This window comes from Gallus gallus, chromosome 4, assembly GCF_016699485.2.
Source record: "Gallus gallus isolate bGalGal1 chromosome 4, bGalGal1.mat.broiler.GRCg7b, whole genome shotgun sequence".
Classification (NCBI taxonomy): Eukaryota; Metazoa; Chordata; class Aves; order Galliformes; family Phasianidae; genus Gallus; species Gallus gallus.
The window spans coordinates 61185384-61209575 of record NC_052535.1 but is presented as its reverse complement, the minus strand read 5'-3'; the positions used below and the strand labels follow the sequence as shown (position 1 = coordinate 61209575).

Here is a 24192-nt window from a genome sequence, read left to right as displayed (position 1 = left end):
TGTTCAGAAACACAAGGGTGGGAGGAATGTTTATTTTGCCTGAGTCTTCAAGTGTTTAAGTCCCATTTTTCACTGGTCACCCACCCTGGGAGCTCCTGCTGAAGAAGCCAGAAAGTCTGGGGCAACAGGGAAAGTGAAAGTTGAAAGATGCATTTTGCATCCCAAGATAACAACAGAAGCAAGAAAAAGAAAATAATAGCAGGAGCAAAACCCCCCCCAAAAAAATCAGAGCCAGTCATGCACAAAAGGAAAATGTGAGACATTTTGGAAGTCAGAGGAAGACAGTTACAGAAAGTAAAGAGCAGCTGAGTTTTCACTTTAAGTCCAAGGAAGTATACTCTAACAGTAACTTCAAAATCTCGTGGTAGGCCTCATCTTCAGCTTTTATTCTGACATTTAAATCTGTATCCCTGAGGTTTCCTTTGAATCAGTTGGTTAATTCTTGCTCAGCAAGCAAGCTTTTCTGACAGCTTTGTTGTGGAGCTGCACTCCTCAAGTTGAAGTACCAACTTAGTTGGGCAGTAGTTAATCTTTCTGGGCTGCCTACAATATCCTTCCCTGTAAGGAAAATTATTTCCTTTTAACAGGGCTATTAGGATAAATACCTATCACTATACTACTGCTACAATTTTCCTATTGACCACCCCAAAAAACCCACTACCAGGATTTAATATTATGAAGAAGTGAGGCAGACTCAAGTTTAAGTCTCCTCAGTCTCATGAGGACTGCAATTAATTCCCCTCCACTACCTCCATTCTAGCCAAGGCTCGTAAATCCTGCTCCCAGAACTCTGCTAAACTGCCCACAGCCACTCTGCAGATAAGCAGAAGTCCCAGTTTCTCCCTCCTGAGCCACATAGCACAGGCACACAGCAGTAAGGACAGAATTTCTGTTCTCAGAAAGCAATAGTGTTCACACATACTGTTAAACAAGTGCAGAAAAGATCTTGCATAAGAGGCTGCCTCTGTTCAGTTCAGACTGTGCGTGGGTTCAGACACTACCAATTCACTCCTCCAACAGGGAAAACGTACAAGCTATGCTGCACCATGGATGCCAAGGAATATTTCCCTATTTCTGTAGTAAAGCACATTATCTTAAGCAGCTTTAAGGTTTTATCTTCCTTTAGCTAAAACTAGTCAGCTTCCTTGGGGAAAAATGCAGAAATATCCTCCCTTGTATTCATTTTTAATTGCTGCACCAGAAAATTCCTTAATAAAAATCAGTCTATTTGAGGACCCTATACAGAAAAGACTCATCAGTTTAATTAAAAAAAAAAAAAAACCCACACACCAGAAAACACAACTATCCAACTTGGCTAATCTTTCACAACCACCTTAAATAGAGTCTTAAGGAAAGCATGCAACATGCAAGTTCTATCTGTCTGTACAGAGTTGAAGAAAAAATGATGCATTACATAAATAGGCTATTTTGAACAGTTCTGCTCATGTGTCATCTGCCCGGACTTCAGGAAGGCCATTAACACAGACCTTCACAACATCCTTCTCTCTAAAATGGAAAGATGTGGATTTGATGGGCATACCATTCAGTGGACGAGGAGCTGGTTGCAAGATGGTACCCAGAGATAAGCGGTCAACAGCTCAGAGTTTGGATGAAGATCAGTGATGAGTGGCGTCCCTCGGGGACGACACTCTTCAACATCTTCATCAATGGCAGTGAGATCTAGTGTATTCTCAGCAAGTTTGCAGATGGCACCAAGCTGTACAGTCAACACACCTGAGGGATGGGATGCCATGCAGAGAGACCTAGTCTTGGACAGTGGGCCCAAAAAAACCTCATTAGTTTCAACAAAGCCAAGTGCAAGGTCTTGCATCTGGGTTGCAGCAGCCCCCACTAATCAGTATAAACTGGAAGTTGAAAGGATTGAGCATAGACCTGCTAAAAAGGACTTGGGGGTACTGGTGGATGGCAAGCTGGACATGAGCCAGCAATGTGCTCTAACAGCCCTAACAGAAAGCCAATTGATCCTGCACTGCATCAAAAGAAGAGCGGCCAGCAGGTCGAGCAAGTTGATTCTGTTCTTCTCTGTATTTGTGAGACCTCACCTGGAGAACTGTGTCCAGATGTGGAGCCCTCAGAACTGGTGAGACACGGACCTACTGGAGGCATTCAGAGGAGGGCCACAAAAGTGATCCAAAGGATGGAACATCTCCCCTACAAGGACAGGCTGAGAGAGCTGGGGCTGTTCAGTCTCGAGAAGAGAAGGCTCCAGGGAGATCTGATAGCAATCTTTCCTTATTTAAAGAGGGTCTATAAGATAGAAGGGGACAGACTCTTGAGCAGTATCCATTGTGACAGGACAAGGGGAAATAGTTTCAAATTGAAAGAGGGGAGATTTAGACTGGATGTGAGAAAAAAAGATGTGTTTTTTGTTGTTTTTAAGCACACAATAGGGTAGTGAAGCACTGAAACAGTTTGCCCAGAGATGTGGTGGATGCCCTGCCCTGGAGGCATTCAAGGCCAGTCTGGGCCATGCTCTGAGCAGCCTGACCTAGCTTTGATTGTCCCTGTTTATTGCAGAGCAGTTGGACTAGATGACCTTTAATGTTCCCTTCCAACTCAAGTGATTCTATAGTATGATCTTTGCTTCTGTCAGCCTGGATCACAAAGATAAACCTGCTCCACTGTTTTAGGAGCAGTAAATCCTTCTGCTTTACAGAATCAAATCAAGACCATTTGTGTATAAAGGCAAAAATGAGATTCATGGTAACAGAGATTTCTGGTACTGAGAAACCATGAAGAAAAACAGGTCTTCTAGATAAAATCTGATCCTAATTATTTGAAGAAGGTGGTGAACAGAGTACTTCACAATTAATTTATTCATTGTTTCATCCTTCCAATATACCATTCTTTACCACAGGGTTGATTCTATAGTACATCAGCTCTGTAAATACACATATCATTTCTCTGATTCCCATTTGTGTTGGTATCTCACACACACCCTCACAATATGCAACTTTCAAACTTGGCCTTGCCAATGACTCCTTCACTGCATAAAATACTCCATGAGCCCCTAAGCACACAAAGTAGTTGTAGTACAGAGCATGCAATAACACTGTTGAAAATATAGCAAGAAACAAAGCTTAATTTATAAATCTGTAGGAGCATCACAAGCTAAAACTGCCTATCACCATGATCACAAAAGAGAAGAATCTTTTTAAAGTGAGCCAGAAACAGGAGCCAAAATGCAACACACATTTTACAGAAATGTTGTATTATCAAGCTTGTCTCATTTGTCCCAACAAGATTTGAAAGACAAAAAGGAAACTGGCATTGCAAAAGAGTAGAGTAAGAAAGGCTGTGAATATCTAGAAGGAATCTCTACAGAAGGTTGAAGCTGTAAAAATTGAGGAAAAATAGAAGGAACAAATCCTGGGAAGTACAGCGCAGAGTAAGACGAGTCAGGAAGGTTTGAAAAAACAGTTGGCAGATGTCAAAAATTAAAGTTTGTTTTTAAATGCATTAAAAGCAAAAAATTCTACCGGAGACACTATAAACAAAGAACTAGTGGATGACTGAGGTACAACAAATCTCAGAGAAATCAAGACTAGCAGATGTTTTCAGCACTACATCTGTGTCCACTATGGAAGAATTTGAACATTTTCTCTACTTTGTGAACACCTCAACCTGAAGCATCACAAAATCTTAGGAAATTAATGAATGAGAATAAACAGCAAAGATAACACAGCATTGAACCAGCACTTCTAAAGCACCTAAGCCCATGTTATTCTGGGCACAGCCAACTAAAACTGCCACAGTACCACAAGAATGATGAAGATTTACAGATAAAGGCAAGAGACCAGGTCAGCTGTACCAAGCACCAGGTTCACATGGATGCAGCACTTAAGGGAAGGAAAAAAAGCAAATACTAATATCAGAAGCACCAGTAAACAGGAATATTGAGCTGGTCAAACCACACAGTCTGCTGTGCTGCTTGTAACAGGACAACCGAATTGAATCAAGCAGTGACAGTCTGGGCATTCATAGATTCTCTGTACAACCCTTTCATGCTTGTCTTGCTCCTACAGGTAAGGGACAAAGGAACACTTGCCAACATGGCCATTATCAAAATGCTCATCCAAACTGTTCAGTTTAACCTATTATGAAAGCAAATCTCACACAGACACAGCGATGGAAAAATTGTAGTCAGCATCAGGGGATAAAAGCTGTGCATTTCTGCTTTCATTCAGATAGCTGTAGAACAGCTATTCATGATCAGTAAAAAAAAAAATCTGCTAGAATTAGTACCCAAAGATAACCAGATGAGTTATTCCTGGAGAAAAAAAAAGATTTATGCTACGAGTTCTGACTTTGAAATAGGAAAATGGAAATAAGAGTCCTTTGTGTAAAGCAGTGTTTTCATCAATGTTTCCCATGTGAAGGACAATAGTTTAAACAACTTGGAATACTGATTAAAGGTGCAAGAGAGCTGTGCTGGTGCCTTCTCCCTGTTTCTGTGAATTATTTCAATTCTGTTTCCTAACCATTTTCTTAAATAAAATAAACAACTGCTTTTCTTTTAAGATGAGCTAAAGATTTACTTGACCAAAGGTGTTTTTTTTTTCCTCCTCTCCTCTAAACATTTATTTAGCAAGATAAAATAACTTCCCCATAGCTGTACTAACTGGAATTTTCTGTTTAGTGTTAGTGTCTTGACCAGGGAGAACCTACCTTTACTGTCCTGTTCCTGAATTTGCTTTTCCACTCCACTACTATATGGCGATACTGTTAACTGTTTCCTACAGTGACAATCCTTCTACGTTTTTCTAAGGTAACACAACATTGAAGAAACTGTTTTCTGTGCTAGGAGCAGGGCTTTAAAGAAGTCAGTGCCACAAGAGAACTCTTGAATGGTTTTAACTTGCAGTTTCAAATCTTAGAAGGGCAGAAAAATATTAGTTGTAATTTAAAATCTGTTACTACTTCAGGTATTAGCCATTATCATACCTGCCCTGCCTCTCATTCAGCTAATCTTACATATGCTTCATGGCAAAGGGTAAAAAACAAGTGAAGATGATACCAAGATCTACAGCCTTAAGTTAGTAGCAGAGCATTCTTAGTGCGTATAGACTATAAGTATGCATAAAATGCAACTGAATTACAGTTCTATTCACTTTCAGGGAATGTTAAAAGTTAAAGCTGGATTCTTCTAATATCATTTTCTAATCACTTGGATTACTATACAGTAAAAATGAGACAACAGACAGTAGACTGTCTTTATTAGAATTTACAAAACTAGACATTTGTTCAATTCAACTAATAACTGCTTATTGCAGTAGATACATTTGGGACTCAACAAGAAAAAAAGCACCCATCAATGCTCTTCTATTTCAGCTCTGCATCTGTGAAAACGAAAGGGCTGATATATCCAGGTAAGCATCAAAGAGCAACACAGAGTAATGCAAGTGTTAACACCACAGGTTTGGGAAACACTGGCAACCGTAACACCAATAGTCCTATTCCAATAGACTATAGCTGGAGCCTCCTCCAGAGCATTTCAATCAAGCCTTGCAATCAACCCAAAACACAGATATGCTCATAGTGTGTGGAGAAATATCTGTTACTCTTGGTAGACCAAACACCACTGCAACATCATCCTTTGTAAGTTAGACCTCACCACCGCAAAGCGTACCACCTTCAAAGTACACTACTGGATCAGTAAAAGAAGAGGAGCAGACCCCTTCCAACACTGTCTGGTGTTCACTTCCAGACACAATGCCTGCTATGCATGTTCTTGGTTGGCCAGCAACTTGCAGAAGCACTCACTGCTGGCCAGTTGCTGCCTTCCCAACTGCTTCAGAACAATAACAGGTAAACAAAGTTATTTTGGGGACTAGAAAACATCTCTGCTCACATTTCTTCCCTCTAAAACCCAGTCGTGTCTTTCATTAAAGCATTTTGCTTTACTTCTAGGTTGCTCTGTAGAACACAGCCCAGCAGGGGAGCTGCCAGGTGCCTGGCACCACAGCAAAACAGATTTCTCAGATTTTCCCTTCTTTCTTTCCTTCTGCTGTTCACTCTAACACTGTTATCTTAGCACTGCTGGCAACCTCACTTGTAGCAAGCAGAGCCATCTTCCAGCATTCATACTTCCATTCAGCAGTAGCTGAATTTAATCAGTTCTGCATATACAGAAATTCTGAATGCCAAAAGCCTTTCCTCATATCACAAGGGGCCGCTGTTAACTGTTATGATGAGACAAGAGGATCTGCAAAGCACTGCATACATTATCAAGCAAAATTAATCAAATCAGAGCAATAAAATGGAGTGACAAGAAGTGCAGAAACAGCTCGTGAGCTGTAGCACATAAGGATTTCTTCCAGGTAAAAGACATATATATTTTTATTTGCAGGAATTGGCTTGCTGCTACTGATATCAGGGAACAAGAATCAGCATAGCAGTACTACACCGCTTATTAAGAAACCATAGAATTACAAGCAGCACTTGAACTGACCTTTAGATAGTACAGATGGCACGCCAGCCTGAATTAGTGAAACTGGATGTTACACAGCAATACTGTCATGGTTGCTCGGCATATAAATTAGCAAGGGAAATTCTTCCCTGAGGAGAACGAACACGTGAAGACTCAGAACAAAAGTAACGTGCGTGAGAAGTGCAGTCGCAGCCAAAACACTGGCTCTGACATTGAACAGCACTGGACAGATGAAAGACACCCAGGGGACCGCTGTGCTCCAGCTCCCGGGATGACCTCAATCTCTGGGGCTGAGCTCATCACCCAGCGCTGCATATATCTGGTGTGACACTGAGAGCAATACTGCTTTTAGGATTATTTAGACTGCCAAAGCAGCATGACACTAAAGGAATTGCACTCTGAAGCTCATACTTAAATATTCCCTGAAGTATCTAAAGAACATTTATTCCTAGGCATAATTAAGTTGTAAACACATTTTAAACAGACTGGAATTTCTCCTTCAATTTGCAATCACCAACAGCAGACTGGTTCCCTTCACTTAAGGTATCAATTCAAAGATGTTTCTATTATTCTGTTTTTTATTATTTAGGAACTGGCCCAGCTGAGCTCTCAGCCTCTCAGAAGGAAACTAAAGAAACTGCACCTGGCCTTTTCATCTGCAAGTCTAGCTGTGCTCAGTGTTGTTTGGGTAGGAGAAATAGGTATCATGTCAAACACACTACTTATGAGAGCTAGAATTCCAGAACACTACTCAGTTTGGACTCTGGCACAAGTTGTTGCTCACATACCAACATTTGCCCAGCTGCAGAGAGGAGGCCCTCCACTCATTTTAGAGAGCCAAGAGAATCAGATACCACAGTACATTCAGAAGATCAACCACCTTGCTTCTCTAGGGCAACAAAAGCTTAAACAAGAAAACAAATTATTAAAGGCTTATCATACAATTGCCACAGGCATTCCCTAACTGCAGTGCAAACCAACTGAAGTTGGATGTTAGAAGGAACAACACACAGTCCAAATTCCACTTCATTAAACGGTATCAAAGTACCTTATGGCTCATCTTGGCAATAAGACCAACAGAAACAAGCTGCAACAAGACCAGTACCGATATCCATTCCTTAACCATGCTTATACATACCAGATTTCCACCTCCTCAACAGCAAGCAAAATTAGAAGATAGAGAGATTTACCTTTTGATGAGTCCATCCTCATATCCTGCCAGGTAGCTGCTGCCTCACTTCATCAGACTCCAGCACAGCATGGCTCTTCAGAGGATTCCCACCTCACACACAACTCCAACAAGTCAAAAAGCCCCTCTAGCAGCAAACCTCTGTAGCAGAACTTATCCAACAGACCTTCTTCTTTGTTCTGCCTGCTCACAAGTGAAAGTCTCACCCCCTCCCCACACCTGTGTCCTATAGCTGTAATGCTACCCATTCAGGTGCAGCCCAGCACTGAGGACGCTGACTCTTATTAACCCCTACAATACCAAAAGGCAGCATTCAGTGCACAGATTTCTGGGAGAAGTAAATTTTCACCAGGGATCTGAAGAAAGTACACACAACAACATGGAAGAGGGGAAGAAAAAACATCAAACCCCTCCCCCCACCTTAGACTTTAGGGATTTGTGTGTTCAGTTAAAAAAAAGGTTTAAAAGGAAATAACAATCCTTTTACCATTAAGAGCATGCCAAAACAGCTCAGAAACAACTGTAAACCAGAAGAACAGTCCTCTGTTTTACTAGTCATCTGACCAGATAAAAGTTTATATCAGAAGGGGACAAATTACTCTCTCTCCCAAACATATATGCTGCAGTCTGCCTAAAGACCTCTATATTTCCATTAAACATGATCCCACAGTTTGAATTCCCATCCTGGCTAATCTCTGTATAGTACATATTCCTCTTGCCCTTGTGTATTCGTAGTCTTCACAGAATGATAAGCAATATTACATTATCCTTGAAGAGTTACTATTTTTCCCCCAGCAAATCCTCTTGTTAGGCACATCTAGCTTGTTAAAGAAATCCTCTTCCTGTATTTACTTCATGAGAATTTAGGTCAACAATAACAATGATTTCCAGTGTACACATTTTTTGTTTGTTTACAGTTTCATTTCTTAAATTGCTCACCTTTCTCTTTGTTGACTCACCATTACCATACATACTGACTTTTAGCATCAGGCTGAAAGTTCAACATTTTCCAGTTCTCTGTCAGCTAACAAATCTCAGAAATCCTAACATCAACTCTCCCGTGACTGATTCAACTTTTAAAACACACAGTTCACTGGTTTTAACAATGTATTTTTTCTCTCACACCAAACACACTGCACCATTCCACATGACACCAAATGCAGAGCAGTCTTCCTGAAATAGCAATCTTGTAGTTGTAAACAAGCCAGAGTTTGTAGTAGGTTCTCTGGAGTCATTGCTTCATTTATAAAGCACAAAATATTACATAAAATATTTCTGTTGTTTTTTACCTCTCAAAAAATATTTCTAGCTTCACTGTTCATTTCACTTTTAAAACATTCTCTGTTGCCCATTGAGACACATCTCAGAATGTCATTGGCTCTTTTGCTTTAGTTGTTAACATTTTGTGTCATCATGAAGTATATCCATTCTCTGTACCATATTAGCATTCTTAAGGTTGCACAGAAAATACATATGCAGAGGAAGAAAATAAGCTTAAGAAGATCACCTAGTTCCAAACCCCTGCCAGGTAAGTGAAAAAAACCCTACAAAGCATGAGTACAACTCTGAACATAGCCCAGATGTGCTGTCAAAAACACATGAGACCTCCTGCCACCAAATGTACTCGGTGCACTATGCTAGAGCACCAGAGTCAGCCTCAGACTGCATAAACAGGCTTTGCAGTCTTTCCCCTTTCCTCCCCCTTTTAATTCCACCTTCTGACCTCTCCACTGCCTTGTGTTCATACAACCTCACTCACAAGACCTTCATAAGACCAAGGAGCTCATGCGAGACAGTAGTTGAACTTACCAACAAAAAGTACTCAGTTTCTATTGGCAAATTCCCATCTTTCCTTAAGAGGCACATGTTGTGGCACTCTCTAAAACAGGGAAGCATTGCTATGCTATCTTGCAACCAACCCACAGAGATTTTGGAAAGTGTTTCCCACCTTTCATATTACAAGCACACACATATCCAACCATATCATCTTCCTTACCTCCCAGGCTCCGTCCACTACTACCTCTGCCTGCTTACCCCATGTTTTTATACATATAAACACCCCACCTGGGCAGCAGTTTCAGTAACAACATTGACCTGACAAGATTGGAGTATTTGCTGATGCTTCTCACAGACAAGAATCTGACCTGGATACCCTTCTCTCTAAGTCTCTACTACCTGGACACTATTGAATTATACTGGCTTTGTCTGCTTTGCAGACAGTTACAAATTCTGGAAGGTATCAGAAGGAACTTGGTATTTCTCAAGATGGATGAAATAGTACCACATTTAATAAATATAATGATTTTTTTTCCTGACAGCTAATTATTATGTGACAACTATATTCACCAGAGGACAAAACTTTAATCCCTTGATAACAGGATTGAAAAAATAAGAAGGTAATACAAGTTATTTGTCTTCGTGGACTCTTATAACTAAAAGCTGCCATTCAAGACTGCATCTGTTCTGCAATCAGACTGAAAATAAAAGTGCACTGGTGTGGTCCATTTAATAATATTCCTATGACCTCAAAGAATTAACCTTAGCAGGTCCAGAGGAGGGAAACAAGGCTTGTGAAGGGCTTGGAGAATATGCCTCACAAGGAGAGACTGAAGGAACCGGGGCTGTTCAGTCTGGGGAAAAGGAGGCTGTGGGGAGACCCTATTGCTCTCTTCCAATATCTGAAAGGTGCTTACAGCCAGAGCGGGTAGGTCTCTTCTCACTGGTGACAGGACAAGCGAAAATGGCTTTAAGTTGCACCAGGGTAAATTTAAGTTGGATGTCAGGAAAAACTTCTTTACAGAAAGGGTTGTTAAGCACTGGAATAGGCTCCCCAGTTCGATGGTTGAGTCACCATCCCTGAATGCGTTTAAAAACCATTTGGATGTGGTGCTCAGGGACATGAATTAGCGGAGGGTTGTTAGTTAGGGTAGTATGGTTAGGTTGTGGTTGGATGATCTTTAAGGTCGTCTCCAACTTGAGCAATTCTATGAGTCTATGATTTTACCTATAGCAACCAACACTATTACACAAAAGGCAATTTAAGAGAAATATACTAACATTCCTACCAATGAGAACAGTGCCTCTTGTAATAAAATTCACACTAAAGTTAAAGCTTAAAGATTCTTCTTAAGCATTGTAGGGCATATTGATCTAAACTAAATTTTAGGTTCATTCAGTTTACTTTAAAATTTTCCCCAGAGGCCTGGTGGGAAATACAGATCTAATAACATATAGAGTAATAAGAAATGACAAAACAACATATTAAATATATATTTATTCCAGATTGATCACCCTGATTTTACTGTTCACGTCACTTGAGACAGCTAAGACTTTTTCCTCAATTCCATTCCACCCGTTGTCTCTTCTTTTCAGGATCTCAGAAATGTCTAAGTACAATAGCTGTCCGGTATAAATATTTCTTGTATTTAAGCTGTCTAACATCCAGGATGTGTTTTCAAATATCATTTACTATTCTCTTTATGCTATACTCAGCATATTGTAGTCATGCCGTGGTCAAAGGAGACACTACATTTTTGTTGCTGCATCTCCAAAATGACAATTCAGAAGCTACTGTTGCTCTTTAATGATTACATAGGGAAAAAAAAACAAACAAGTCACCCCTGAAAAATGTCTCCATAAACATATTTTCAAGAAGCCAGCAAGAGAAGGAAAAGGAAGGTGAGCATATTATCCTCTTCATTATAAGTTTTGCTTCCGCTACACTGAAGCTCACCTTGTGCTTCAGTGACAATGTATTTTCTGAGCTGCTTCCTCCAACTTGTCTCTGAAATAAATCAATTGTGCAAGTAAAACACACACTGCATGTTCATTAAAGACAGTAGCACACATACACTCAACATGGTCATGCAAACGCAGGTTGATCTGAACTAAGTTATAGAGCATACAGGTATTAAAGAGGTAGTGACTCAGTGAGTAAAACTGACTTTTTTTTCAAGTGATAGTTTCACCAAGAAGCAGGAGAACTTGTCTAGCACTACCAAAAAAAATATGTTTACAGCATCCCAGAGCTGTCATCTTAATCTAGGTTGCCTCCTGCACAGAGCAAAAATAAGGCACAGTTAATCTCTGGGCTCATCTCTGATGGGTTGGTGTAAAAGGAAGATGTATCAGTTTTGCCGTGACTCTTCTCCAAGATTTTTCCATCTGGCCTTTCTTTGCTGTGTGGCAAGAGTGCTCTTTATGTACAGAGATTGCCACATCTGCAAAAACCATATGAGGAAGAAGGTGATGGAAGAAAAGGTTTAAACTATCTTCAGTAAGTGCCACTCATTTTAGTCTTGGTTCCATGGCACAGTGATCAACTCCATCAAACATTGGCATTTTGCATACAGAATTAACTAGATTGGAAGCAAGGATTATACTTAATGAGGTCTTCTAAATTCCAGAATATTTAAATGAGTAAATATATATTTTTCCCCCCACTACTGCATATAGACATTTCTGTCTGTCTTCAAATAAAAAAAATGACAATGGGAGAATCACATCTGAAAATCATTCCAGTAATTACTGAGAGGGTAACAACAAAATTTGGAAAGGAATTTTCATATTAGCAAGTCACATTACAGATTTAAAAAGCCAACAGAACTGTAATAAATACCATGACATTGACTGTACTTAGTTTTCTGCAACTCTCAATATACTTGTAACCACTAAAGTGAATGCATCAACCAAATATGAGTGTCTGTAATGGTGCTAAGGTATCTTATGAGTCAGTCATTCAAAATACTACTCCCACTTAGGTTGTTTCTGTGTTTCTCCCCTTTAAACTTCCAAATTTTGCTAACTGTCATGTTCCCCTAGTCCCTAGAAAAACATAACTTGGTGCTACAGAGTGAGTTTTCTTAGTAATTCCTGACACAGAAGCAGTACTGACAAACAGATTACTAACAGTGCAGAAGACAAACGTGGAATGAACTAAGCCTGCCACTTGTTTTGTGTGGACTATGCTGTAGAGATATATCAAATTAAGGATTAGAATATTAGTAAACAATAGCAAAACCTTAGCTCCTGATTTAGTGAACATTTTTGTTAACAAAAATCAGACATGGAATAGATGAGTAATAATTTATTTCAAAGAGAAAATCAATCAGTAAAAGGAAAAAAAAAAGCTATTGATCTTCCTATTTCTTCTCTGTACTGACATTCTCAAGATAAGTCATAAAAATGTAATATTTCTGACCAAAAGCAAAAAATAAAACTAAGCAAAACTTGTAAAAAAAATTTTAAAAATTATATGCTCAATTTATTCTGTGTCATTTGAAGAGTGAAAAACATCAGGATTGCTTTCAGATTCTTTTTTTCCATAAAAATCACAATTGTTTAGTAATAATGAAGCGACACAGTTAAATTCATGGTCCTCTCAAGTGATATTATGCTCATTTTCCTTATTAGGCAGATATGTTCACCAGAGACTACCTAAGGCGGATGCGGTCCACAAATAAATTCTTGGTCAGTAGAGATATAGAATAAAATCTCTCTATAAAAGAATTAAGTAGTAGTAACAACTCTACCATTCAGATATGCTAGCTGTAACCTTGAATTACACCCTTAAAGATGAATGGACAAGCTACTTTATGCCTCTATTACCTCCTTACCTTGTCAGCTGAATTTGTTACAAAATCCTAATAAAAAGTTTTTTTTTTCTTTCAAACACTGCTTTGTTCCATTAACTAGATGAAAAGCACTAATTTATTTCATATGAAGCGCTGAACAGTTATCATTGGCTCAGGTGGGATAAACATAAGCAAAATGAGACTTTTTAAGGGATGATACATGGATACAATGCCACAGCAGTTTATAATCAGCTCCTGTGTTTAATACCACTGAGGTGTCATTATGTATTTTCCCCTGTTCTTTGATGTTGCATTATTCAAATATACATAATGTAACTTTGGAAATGCCATTCCTTACTAATGGCTCTATGTAGTTTCCTCGTCTCTTACAGAAATAATAAATACAACTGAGGCAGAACTCAGCTTTGAGTAATTTAGCCTGATGAGCAGAGCAGGCATATATCATTAACATCAGCTAACCAACTGGTTCTAAGTCTTAACAAAATGAGCTAGAAAGATTTTTGAAGATGGAAGTCTTAAATGACCTGTCAGTAAACACTTCAAACTACTTTCTATGCAAATGAGAAGATAGTATTGGTAATGATGCTAGTAAGGAAAATGTCTGATTAACTCACTCTCAACATGTGATAATAGAAGCAGAAAAAAGACTAGAAAATACTGTCACTTTAAGAAAATTGGAGAGATGTAGGAATTACCACACAGTGAACGAGGGGATTTGCCACAGATGTGTTAATGCCCTTCAAAATGTCATAGAAGCTGAACTGAGTAGCTCCATCTTGTTCATGTATGCTAAAGTATACATGCTAAGTAAGTTAACTGTTGCAAAAGGGGAATTATTGAAAAGAAAAATAAATTAGAAATAGGGTTAGAGTTAGGCAAGAGAGCTTTATTTGCAGATCCTTATTGCTACTTCCATTGGAGTTGCAAAGGGTTAACTGGGAATCTGCATCTGTAACAAATCCTACTAAGGAGTTATGGATTCGTCTGCCAAAACAGGCTTGCCAAAAAGCTTGCCCTAAAAATTTAGCTTCTATGGGACTGACTCATTTTCTGGGTATAAGAAATCCAGACAAATTTGCTGACAAACGTCTCCTTGTACAAGATTAAAGTGCAGGCCTTTTCCCTTTAGAAGTCGTATAATTGTACTATGGGTTTCATTCCTGACATTATCTTCTTAAATAATTCAAATGTATTAGTTTTGCTTTCCCCCCTTAAGAGTAGTGAACAGGATTAATACTTGTCAGTGAAAAAGGCTATCCATATGACCTTCTATATCAGGTTAAATTCTAATAAAAGATAAAGTAGCAGCAATACAAATTCCTTTTACAAATAAAACAACTCAGAAGTCATGATAATCATCTCTGACTGTATAGCTTAGCAGCCTGTCCTGATACTGCTCTGTTTTGATAATACTAAAAAAAAACGAACAAATTCATACATCAGGAACAAGAGCTAAAATCTGATTCTAGTATAAATAGATATCAATAGACTGATCATATTCTCCTTAAGGACTTTAACTTTCAAAGGTGCTTGGCCTTCTAATCACTTAATGAACATGCAAATTAATTATTTAAAAAGATTTTGTCCAGCTCTGTCTTCTTAAAAACAAAATCACTCATTCCAATGAAAGAAGTTCAAATATGTAAAGTTCATCTATTGTGAGCTTCAAACAGCCAAATAATTCTAGGTGCAAATTAGCTTGCAACAGATGTCATTTTTTTCAAGCTCACTAAACAGATCAGCACTCAATAGAACAAATGTACCCAGAATGTTCTTAGAGGTGTATTTTTTAAATGTTGAGATATGAAGTAGTCTGGACCCTCTGTTATGAGATTACAAGCAGAAAAAAATACAGCTTTTCACAGTTTATCCATATCAGCTAAAGCGTGCATGTTATGACTTCATTATTTCACCTCAGATGTGCATGCAAGGTAAATTATTTTTCTTGCAAAAGTGAGCCTATCAAAAGCTTCTGGTCCTAATTCTCTCTCTCTCAATGTAATGAGTATTCATTCTAGGCATAAGGCAATCTCTGTACAGCTAAGAAGTCCTCTGAAGTACTGAAGGAGGTCCTCAAGGAGAGCTGCCTCAGCCCTTGGCCAAACACCTCTGCCTGCTGCTGCTTCACAAATTCTAGAGAATCAAAGACCACTCTTCCTCACTTTTCTACTAGCGGCTCTCAACACTTATTCTGCTTCAGGTGTGACCATAAACAATAGCAGCCAATTGAACATTACCTAGTTGCATGTGTGTGAACAGAATCAAGTCCACAATCCATCGCCACATAATGTGCATCATTCAGCCTGTATCCCCTTTGATATTGGCATATTCAAACTCCAGTCTGGGATACACTCAGTTCAGTAGTTTGTGAGAAAAAGATGTTAGAATTCAGTCACTCAGCACACTTGAAAAGCAGCTCTCTAGAGCAATAATATGAATCTAATGGGATATGTAGGATTGATATCTGGAGACTAAAATGAAACCATGAGTGTCACCAGCTATTGCTCATATCATGAACTTGCACTCAACAGGGCTTACAGCACCTGCTAACCTGCACAATCTAGGTCCTTGAAGAGCTAGTGTTTTGGCAGCCAGCACACACTTTAGCCCCTTTTAGTACGTCTTTATGCTGCTGTAAGTAATGCTAATTGAGCTGTGCCTGCACTTGTTAACACTAAACCCTCATTTGTTGATTAGCTATTCTCAGCACACCGTTCTATTTTCCAGATGCATCTCTTCTCTTATTTTGCCTTTGCTCGATATACATCAGTAATCTAAAATTAAAATACTTCTTCAACTTTTACTGCTAGGCAGGTGCACAGCATCTAAGCATAATATTAAAAGATTGTTAAGAAACTATACAGATACTCTTGAGATGAAACAGACTCCCGTTAGAAATGTGAGAGTAAGATACACCAAATAGTTGAGCTTCCAGTGGTGCCAGCTGTGATCACCTATGATTGCTCTTGCTGTAAGCTAAAACCAATTCTCTGATCAAAATAAGTAGTTTATCTTTACTTTGGGTTGTTATACTTTTTGCCTGATTATTATTCCTTTCATTCTTACTTCATGCTCTCAGAGAAAGTACAGTCTTGCTCCACAAGGAGTAAGATCAAATGAGAAATTAGTCAAAGAAACAAGTGCCTCACAGAGCATAGATGCTCTCTGCTCAATCACTAAGAAGCAAAATTACTTCTGACAGGTTCTTAGCAATGCCAGGCTAAGCATTCACAAGAAGACCAATAGTAACACACAAAAAGAAAATCTCAACCCACCCAAGTGGTGAAGGGGCTCTCTAGCTGTATAACACTCCTGGCCAGAAAAACAACCTAGGTCAAAGAGACACTTCCCCTCCAGTGGCTGGCCCCTATATGAACCCAGGATGGCTCCACCCTGGGTCCGCCTGTTCTGGTGGCATGAGGAGCACAGGTGAAAAAAGTTTGCCTGTGCTCCCTGGGTCAACCACACCCCTTTAACCAGGTGCTCAATCACCAGTTCAAGCTGTGCTCTAACAGTTCCCCTACAAGATGGAATAGTGAAGTTATGATTACATATTACTTTTCACAAAGTACAGGCAAAACTTAAACATGTATTAATCCTAACTGAAGCTAAAATTCCACTTGATTGAAGGTAGGTTGTGTTTTTTCAGTATAATGATGGAATAACTGAAAACCCAAGCATTTTCTGGTTTGATCTTCTTTGTATCAAATATGAAGTTCTATAAATGAGAGTATAATTATTTCAATTTTACAAAATGAGAACTAATCTAAACAGAGATCAAGTGAGGTCCTAGAGATAGTGTTAGGCTAAAACATGACCTAAGTTTTTTCTGTCCTTAGCCTCTTTGATACCAGCATATTCAAACACTCATCAAGCACCAATATGAGATATGCTGAATTCAGTAGCTTGTCAAAATTAAATACCAGTTACAGTCAGTTAGTACATTTGAGAAACAGCTCTTGAGAGCAATACAGCAAGCCAAATGGGATATGCAAGACTAGGAGTGTGCAGGGGGGAGTTTTAAGTGGATTTTCCTAGGAAAAAAAAAAAAAAAAAACATTTATGCAATCATATATTACATCTCTCCCATACATTGCCTCTTTTACCAATTTCAACTAAAATGGCTCTTTGTTTGAGTTTTAAGCAACACAATAACTGGCAAGACAACAGAAATAAAGGTGAACAACTTGCCTGTAATATATCTGGCTTTCTGTAGTTATATATGTAACTTCCAGTTAGCTGCAACAATCCATCCGAAATGTCATGGAGCACAGAAGAAAGATGAGAACAGCTTACTAGAGAGTCTCAGAAATCTGGGCAAAACCAAGCTTTGTTGCTCATGCAATAGCTTGAATTTCATTCAATATTATCTCTGAATAGCACTGGCATTTAAATTCAAATAAAAGCAAAGATGATTTAGTTTCCAAAAATCTTCACAGCTATAGGGATAGTTGAGTATTGTTATTGGTGCCCTGTGGATACTATAGGGCATCCATCCATAAGTGGACAAATAAATGGGAGAGTAAGTCAGAAATTAATTAGGTTGATTCTATCACAGAATAATGAAATATGTTGCATAATTTCATAGTGATTCTTCTAAGCCAGTTCTCTTTGATGAAAAAAGAACTTTCCATTATAAAATTATGAGCTTTATGCACAATTACTTCTATGAAAACAATCACAACTTTGATGGAATTGTTTTCACTGAGTTGTTTTTACTCAAGACTACTTCTGTAACTTCACAATCAATGACAAAGGACTACTTGTCAAGAGGACTTCTACTTCTAAAATAATTTCCATTCAATACATCTCTTGCAACAGGGCAAAATGTTCTCCGTTCATCCTGTTCTCTTTCTTCAGATATTACTTACAAAAAATCTATTTGTAGCATTGCTTTTCTTCTTATATTTAGATACCTCTAAGTTTGTATCTTTTCCTTGAACAAATTTTCTCTCAGTCCTTCCTGTAAGCCTGCTTATTCTCCTCAGTGACATAATGAATAGCCAGAATCCACTGTAATCCTGCATAATTTACATGCTGGTTGTGCATTATTCACACTTCATTTGATCTGCTGTCATTCTTTCTTAAAATGGCATCAAACCAAGAATCCCCTCTTCTTCAAGAAACAGTATTTGAAAATATCTGTAATTGAAAACAATACCTGAAAACTAATTACTGTTCATTTGAAGTAATTGTTATTGGTAAAAACTGATAACTACATATAATAGGATGCCAAATAAGCAAAAATTAGCAAAGATTAATTTAAAAAAGTGTCGCCACAGAAAATGGGCTTACTACTACTTAGCTAAATCAATCAAGCCACAATTAATCAATCAAATGCTCAATCCTGAAAGAATACTAGATTCAAAGAAAAATGCCAAGCATTAAACAAAATGCAGGCATTAATTGCCAGATTTGGGTTTGGGTTTAATTATTTCTAGAATTCCCACATTGCCATTCTTAATGATGTTAACTTCCCACCGGCACTGTTTCCACCTCAGTTTGCGAAAGTGACAAAGACCTGGAATTTTCACATTACAGAATGCAGATAAGCTCTTGTTTTCTATCTACTATTTATGGCACAATGTGCCCATTGACTCTCTGAAGTCAGTGGCTTCAGAAGGAACACAATCAGCCTGGAAGTAGAACTTCAGAGTTAAGAAGCTTGCTGCTTTGTTCATTATTCACTCCAACAAAATCTAAAAAGATCCAGTAGGATGCTGAATGCAAATCAGTGCAAAACTCTATCCTTTGGGCACTAAACACTTTGAGAAAACAGGATGATTTCTGCTTCACTCATTTCAGTAAGTTGTCTTGGGGGTGCTTCCAGTTGTTTATTGGAGTGTAACAGGGAGAGTGGCTTTCTGGGTGTGTCATCTTTTCTTTATGCTTATAATAACTTCAAAAAATAAGCATATATCTCTTTCTAGAAAGAAAAACAGTGGAGAAGTTGGAAATGGTATTTTTCCAAATGCAAGAAAATGTGAAGTGGAAAGCTTTGAAAAATGATGATGTTACAAAGAAAATGAAGTTAATCAAATCCTTTTCCCTACAATGACAAGTAATGGCAAGAAAGTTACAGCAAGAAAAGTTATAGAAAGAAAAGTGTAATGAGTCTGGTAACAAGTAAAGTAGTGTAAACATCAGAATCCCAGTTTCTGACTCCATACTTATTATTTACATACCCTGAACACTCAAGAGGGATTAAAAAAATAAATAAATAAAAGTGTGCCATAAACTGTCCAAAGATTTCATGAACTTATTCTGAATGCTTCTTTTCTATCATAATAGTGTGCAGCAAAGTAACTGCGTGAGTGGAGTGGAACTCCTAAATTTGAGAAAATCTCACCTCTTGTTTTGAGGTTCAAAAAGTTCAGTATGTGCTGTGAAGGCTAAAGATAACTAATAAAGTATCAATTAACAATTTGGTAACACTTATCCCCTAAACAAGTAATTCCTTATGTTTCTGTATAACTTAGTTTCAATAGCACTGAGGTAATTCCGCAGCTGTAAAATAAATCTCGCTATCTCATCAGATTATTAAGTATTGTATCACATATTGAGCTATAAATATTGTATCACACATTGAGCTATAAATACCACAAACCCTTATATTAAATAGAACCTTTTACAGGAACTTAGCCTGGAAGCACTGTGCATATAAATAATTACACTCATGTGAACTGTCTTCAACATTTTCCTGAGTAGAGACTTAATGTGCACCTTCCAGATTGTTAAAATCTAGTGAGGATAAATAAACTTTATGGTAACCATTACAATTCTCAAGGAGCAATGATTTTCAGATTACTCTCTTTCCTTACCATACACGTTGTCTTTGTAGGGCACTTTTGCTTTGCAGATTGTCATTTGTTTGTTTTAGAATACAAAATGCTTTCAAAGGAACCAGAAATATTTTTAAAACGTGAATTACTGATGTCATACTTCTAAGCCAATACATTAAAATGGTATCCCCTTAGCAACTGTGTGTACTGAGTGATGCTTAGTGCTGTATTAATCACCAGGACTTTTTGTTTTCCATTTATTTGTTTTTCCATTTGTCTTCATCTTTTCTGTACAGATGTTAGAGGGTTTGGGTTTTTTTTTTTTTTGGGGGGGGGGGGGGAGGGTTGACAGAAGATAGGAGAAACTACCATGAATCAGCATCCTCTCAAGAAGCAGACATCACATGTCAATAAATACCTTTGTCTTATCACCCCAGGCTGAGGTTTCAGGAATGGAAGTGAAATGAAATACTGGGAACGCAGAAATTACATTGAGACTGATTCAAAAGTGGAGAGGATTTCTGTGGGTAAGCATGAAGAACGGAACAAAGATGGACAAACTGGATTTCTCAGCAAGAAGAGGGGGATGTGTGGAGAGAGAAAACATCAATTCTAAATAAAGCTGCAAGATGTTACCTGTTAGATAAGCAGTCACTCATGCATACATCTTGCCATGAGGATGCATAAGCTGGCAGATCAAATGAACACAATCAACCCTGAATAGGATGTAAGAGCAGGCACAAGATGCAAATAATGTTAGCTGAATTTTTGGAACAGGCGAGACCAGGTGTAGCAGAACTGCTGACCACTGACTTCAGTAACGTCTCATGGTCTTCCATCTCCCCATTTTTCTCAACACACACAGTAAATGAAACAAGTCCTTTCTTACACGTCCAGTATAATATTAACTACAATACAGATGTCATCACACTGAATATCCTCATTGACAGTTTCAGAAATGATGTCAGGCTCCATCTGTGAAGGCAGAATTGCCCTCTCACACATCATTGTCCCTGAAGTATACACTCAGGTACATAGAGGCAGAGTGGTATTTCTCTTCCCTGCACGTATTGCATTTTTCCCAAGTACAGAAAAAATTTCTCAGAACAATTACTTGTCTCTCTGAAGAGCACTGAGTTTGCTTGAAAAGGTGGCTGACTACTGAGCAATACTAAAGGTGCTGAATCTTTCCTAAAGGACCTCCAATTACTCTGCTTAGTTATCTGATGAAACCATCACATTGTTGACTTAGATATAAGTCACTTTTGCTGACCTTGTGGTTTGCTCTGTGGCTAGGTTTTATATTGACACCTGCCTCCTAACTAGCTAAGGGGTTGCTAATACTGACAAGGATGTAGTCTGATGCAACATACTGGGAGGAAATTTCTTAATACCCAGAATTATGAATATATTTCCAGAATAATATTTCTGATTATGCCAGAAATTGTCATGTAACCTTTTTTGTTTGTTTGTTTATTAGTAAAAGAAACACAGTTTCCAAATGTATATTTTCCCTTGTTGGTGCTTGTATCATCCCTCGCTTCTGCAGGGTTTTCTCATGGGACCTCCTCAGTTCCCTTTTTAGAGAATCATTAAGACTGGAAAAGACCAGGAAGATCATCTAGCTCAGCTATCAGTCCATCCCCACTGAAACATATCCTCAGTGCCACATTTACATGTTTCTGGAAAACCTCTAGGGTGACTCCACCACCTCTCTGGGCAGCCTGTTCCAATACTTCACCACTCTTTCTGAGAAGAAATTCTTCCTAACATCCAACCTGAAACTCCCCTAGCACAACTTAAGGATATTACCTCTCATTCTATCACTGTTACCTGGGAGAAGAGCTGATTCCCACCACTACAACCTCCTTTCATGTATCTGTAGAGGTGCAGCCTTCCCTAAGCACTACTCTCACAAGCAAAAGTGGACTTTGTGGCCAGCATGTACTCTTGTCACAAGCCAAAGAGGAGGTGAGGTATGGCTCCGAACCCCTGTGAGTCTAAATTGCAAACATGTGACTGAACATCTCAGCAGTAAGAAAAATGTCAGCAGGATCCTCATGGTGCAGATGCCCTTCCTTTGCAGCTAAAGTCTGGGCTGATCCTCATCTCCACTCTGCCTTCTGATTAAAAATATCTGACCTTGTGAAACTTCACATCTCTTTCTGGGCTGCCCCTCCCTGTCCAGTGAAGCACCCGTGGAGGTCTGCTGAGGACCAGGCAGCTCTGTCTGTTTCCACGTGTCCGACCTGGATCCGGCGGCCCCCTGCTGCCAGCTCTCCCTAATTTTAATCTTCTCCCACAGCTTGATAACCTATTTTCATGCACCTACAAGGACATACACTCATTTTCTTTCTATGTACGAACATCTGTACGGGGGCGGGGCACTCAACCCCCAGCCCAGAGGCTGCAGCACCGCGACACCGACGGCAATCTTCCCTCTACTTCGATCTTTGCTCTCCAGAGAGTAAGCGGAGGGACTGCTCTGTGGTGCCCGTGCATCTCTCTGCGTCCTCTGCTCACGAAGGGTGAGGGGATGCCGAAATCGAACCAACCAGTGCTCCCCGCGGGAACGGAACTGCCTTCTGCAGAAGCCGCAGAGCTCCGGGCTCTGCAGGAAGGGGACAGCCCTGGGGGAAGCGCTGCCACTCAGCCCCAGAGGTACGAAATGCCGCCAGTGCTATTTTTACCGAGGTCTCCTGGGCAGGAGCGATCAAGTGAAAAGCCCGCAATAAGTGCTTTTAAATCCTCCTGACGATGGCTTCAATTATTCATCACCACGGACTGCCGTTGTAGCTATACCATTTCCACCACCGAACGGTTTAGGACAGGTCCGATCTAGCGGCGCAGGCAGAGCCCCATTTCCCCGTGGAAATGAGGTTTCGGGTACTCCCCCCCGCCTCAGCCCGATGAAGCTCTGGGGGGGCGAGTGGGGTGCCCTCCCGCACACCTGTGCTTGGTGGAGCGCGGCGCGAAGCCAGCTCCTCCCGCAGCCTCTGCCGCCTTCAATGGGAAAGTTCCTCCGCCCGGTGTGCTCAGAATACTGTAAGCGAGAAGCCTTAGAATCCGCGCTTACAGTCTGCCCGTTTTCTTCCGCAACACGCGCTCAACGAGGAGCACACAGTGGCTCCCCATTTCCTCTGCGTTGCTTTTGGGGAGTGGCGGACACAGCCCACGCGAGCTCTCCCTGCGCTGCGGGTTGGGGAGAAGGGGGGGGGATGCGGGGGCTGCGGGTAGCGTCGTCGTCCCCGTGTAGTGGAACACGTGCCGTCCCCGGCCCGCCCGCAGCGAGGAGCTTTTTATAGCAGCGGGAGCAGCTCCGAGACCGGAGCTCTCTCGCCTCGCTCGCGCTACTCTGCTAGTGCAGCGTTAGCTGCATACGGGGGAGAAGGGGAGGAGAATTCTGCACACGCCTAATTAGGAGACGGCGTGAACCACGAGAACTAAAAAAAGCCTAAGCGCTGCACAGCACGAGTAGCGAACCCATCGATCCCTCTCCCCGCCGCTGAATGAAACAGCCGGCGCTGAATGGGCGGCGGGGCCGGATGAATGAATGGGGAGCGGGGTGCGCATGAATGGGGGAGCGCGGCGGGATGAATGAACGGGGAGCGGGCGGGGACGGATGGCACCGCGGGAGGTCGCTGTGGCGCCGCCGCCGCCCGGCAGCTGGAATCCCCCGGCCGCGCACGTGTCGGCGCGGGGGCGGCTCGGTGTCACCTGGCGGCAGCGGTTGCGGCGGGCGGGGCGGGGGGAGACTATAAAAGTGTCCCGCCGCTCTGCGTGCACACTTCGGGGGAAACTTCCTAGGCGGAGCGGCATGGTCAGCTCCGTGTTGTCCTAGGTCGGGCAGCCCTGCGGCGGAGGGTGGCGGCCGCCGTCCCGGCACCGACAGAAAGGAGGGAGCCCGGCCGGCTCTCTCCCGCCTGGGGAAGCGGCGGCGGGATGCGAGCGAACGGCAGCGAGCTGAACGGCACCGTTCTCCCGCGGGACCCGCCGGCCGAGGGCTCCCCGCGCCGCCCGCCCTGGGTCACCTCCACGCTAGCCACCATCCTCATCTTCACCATCGTGGTGGACCTGCTGGGCAACCTCCTGGTCATCCTCTCGGTGTACCGCAACAAGAAACTGCGGAACGCGGGTAAGGGTCGCCGGGAGCAGGGGCGTGGGCGGGGGCCGCTT

At 40.7% G+C, this 24192-nt stretch overlaps 1 protein-coding gene across 1 annotated transcript in view; it reads left to right on the top strand.

Annotated features, from left to right (window-relative positions):
• The first annotated feature begins 23812 nt into the window (after positions 1–23812).
• MTNR1A (melatonin receptor 1A) overlaps positions 23813–24192 on the top strand; it is a 51786-nt gene continuing 51406 nt past the window's right edge. Inside the window, exon 1 of the mRNA NM_205362.2 lies at positions 23813–24151. Within this exon, the coding sequence (NP_990693.1) occupies positions 23959–24151 (193 nt within the window). The 5' untranslated portion in view covers positions 23813–23958. The remainder of the gene's footprint in view (positions 24152–24192) is intronic.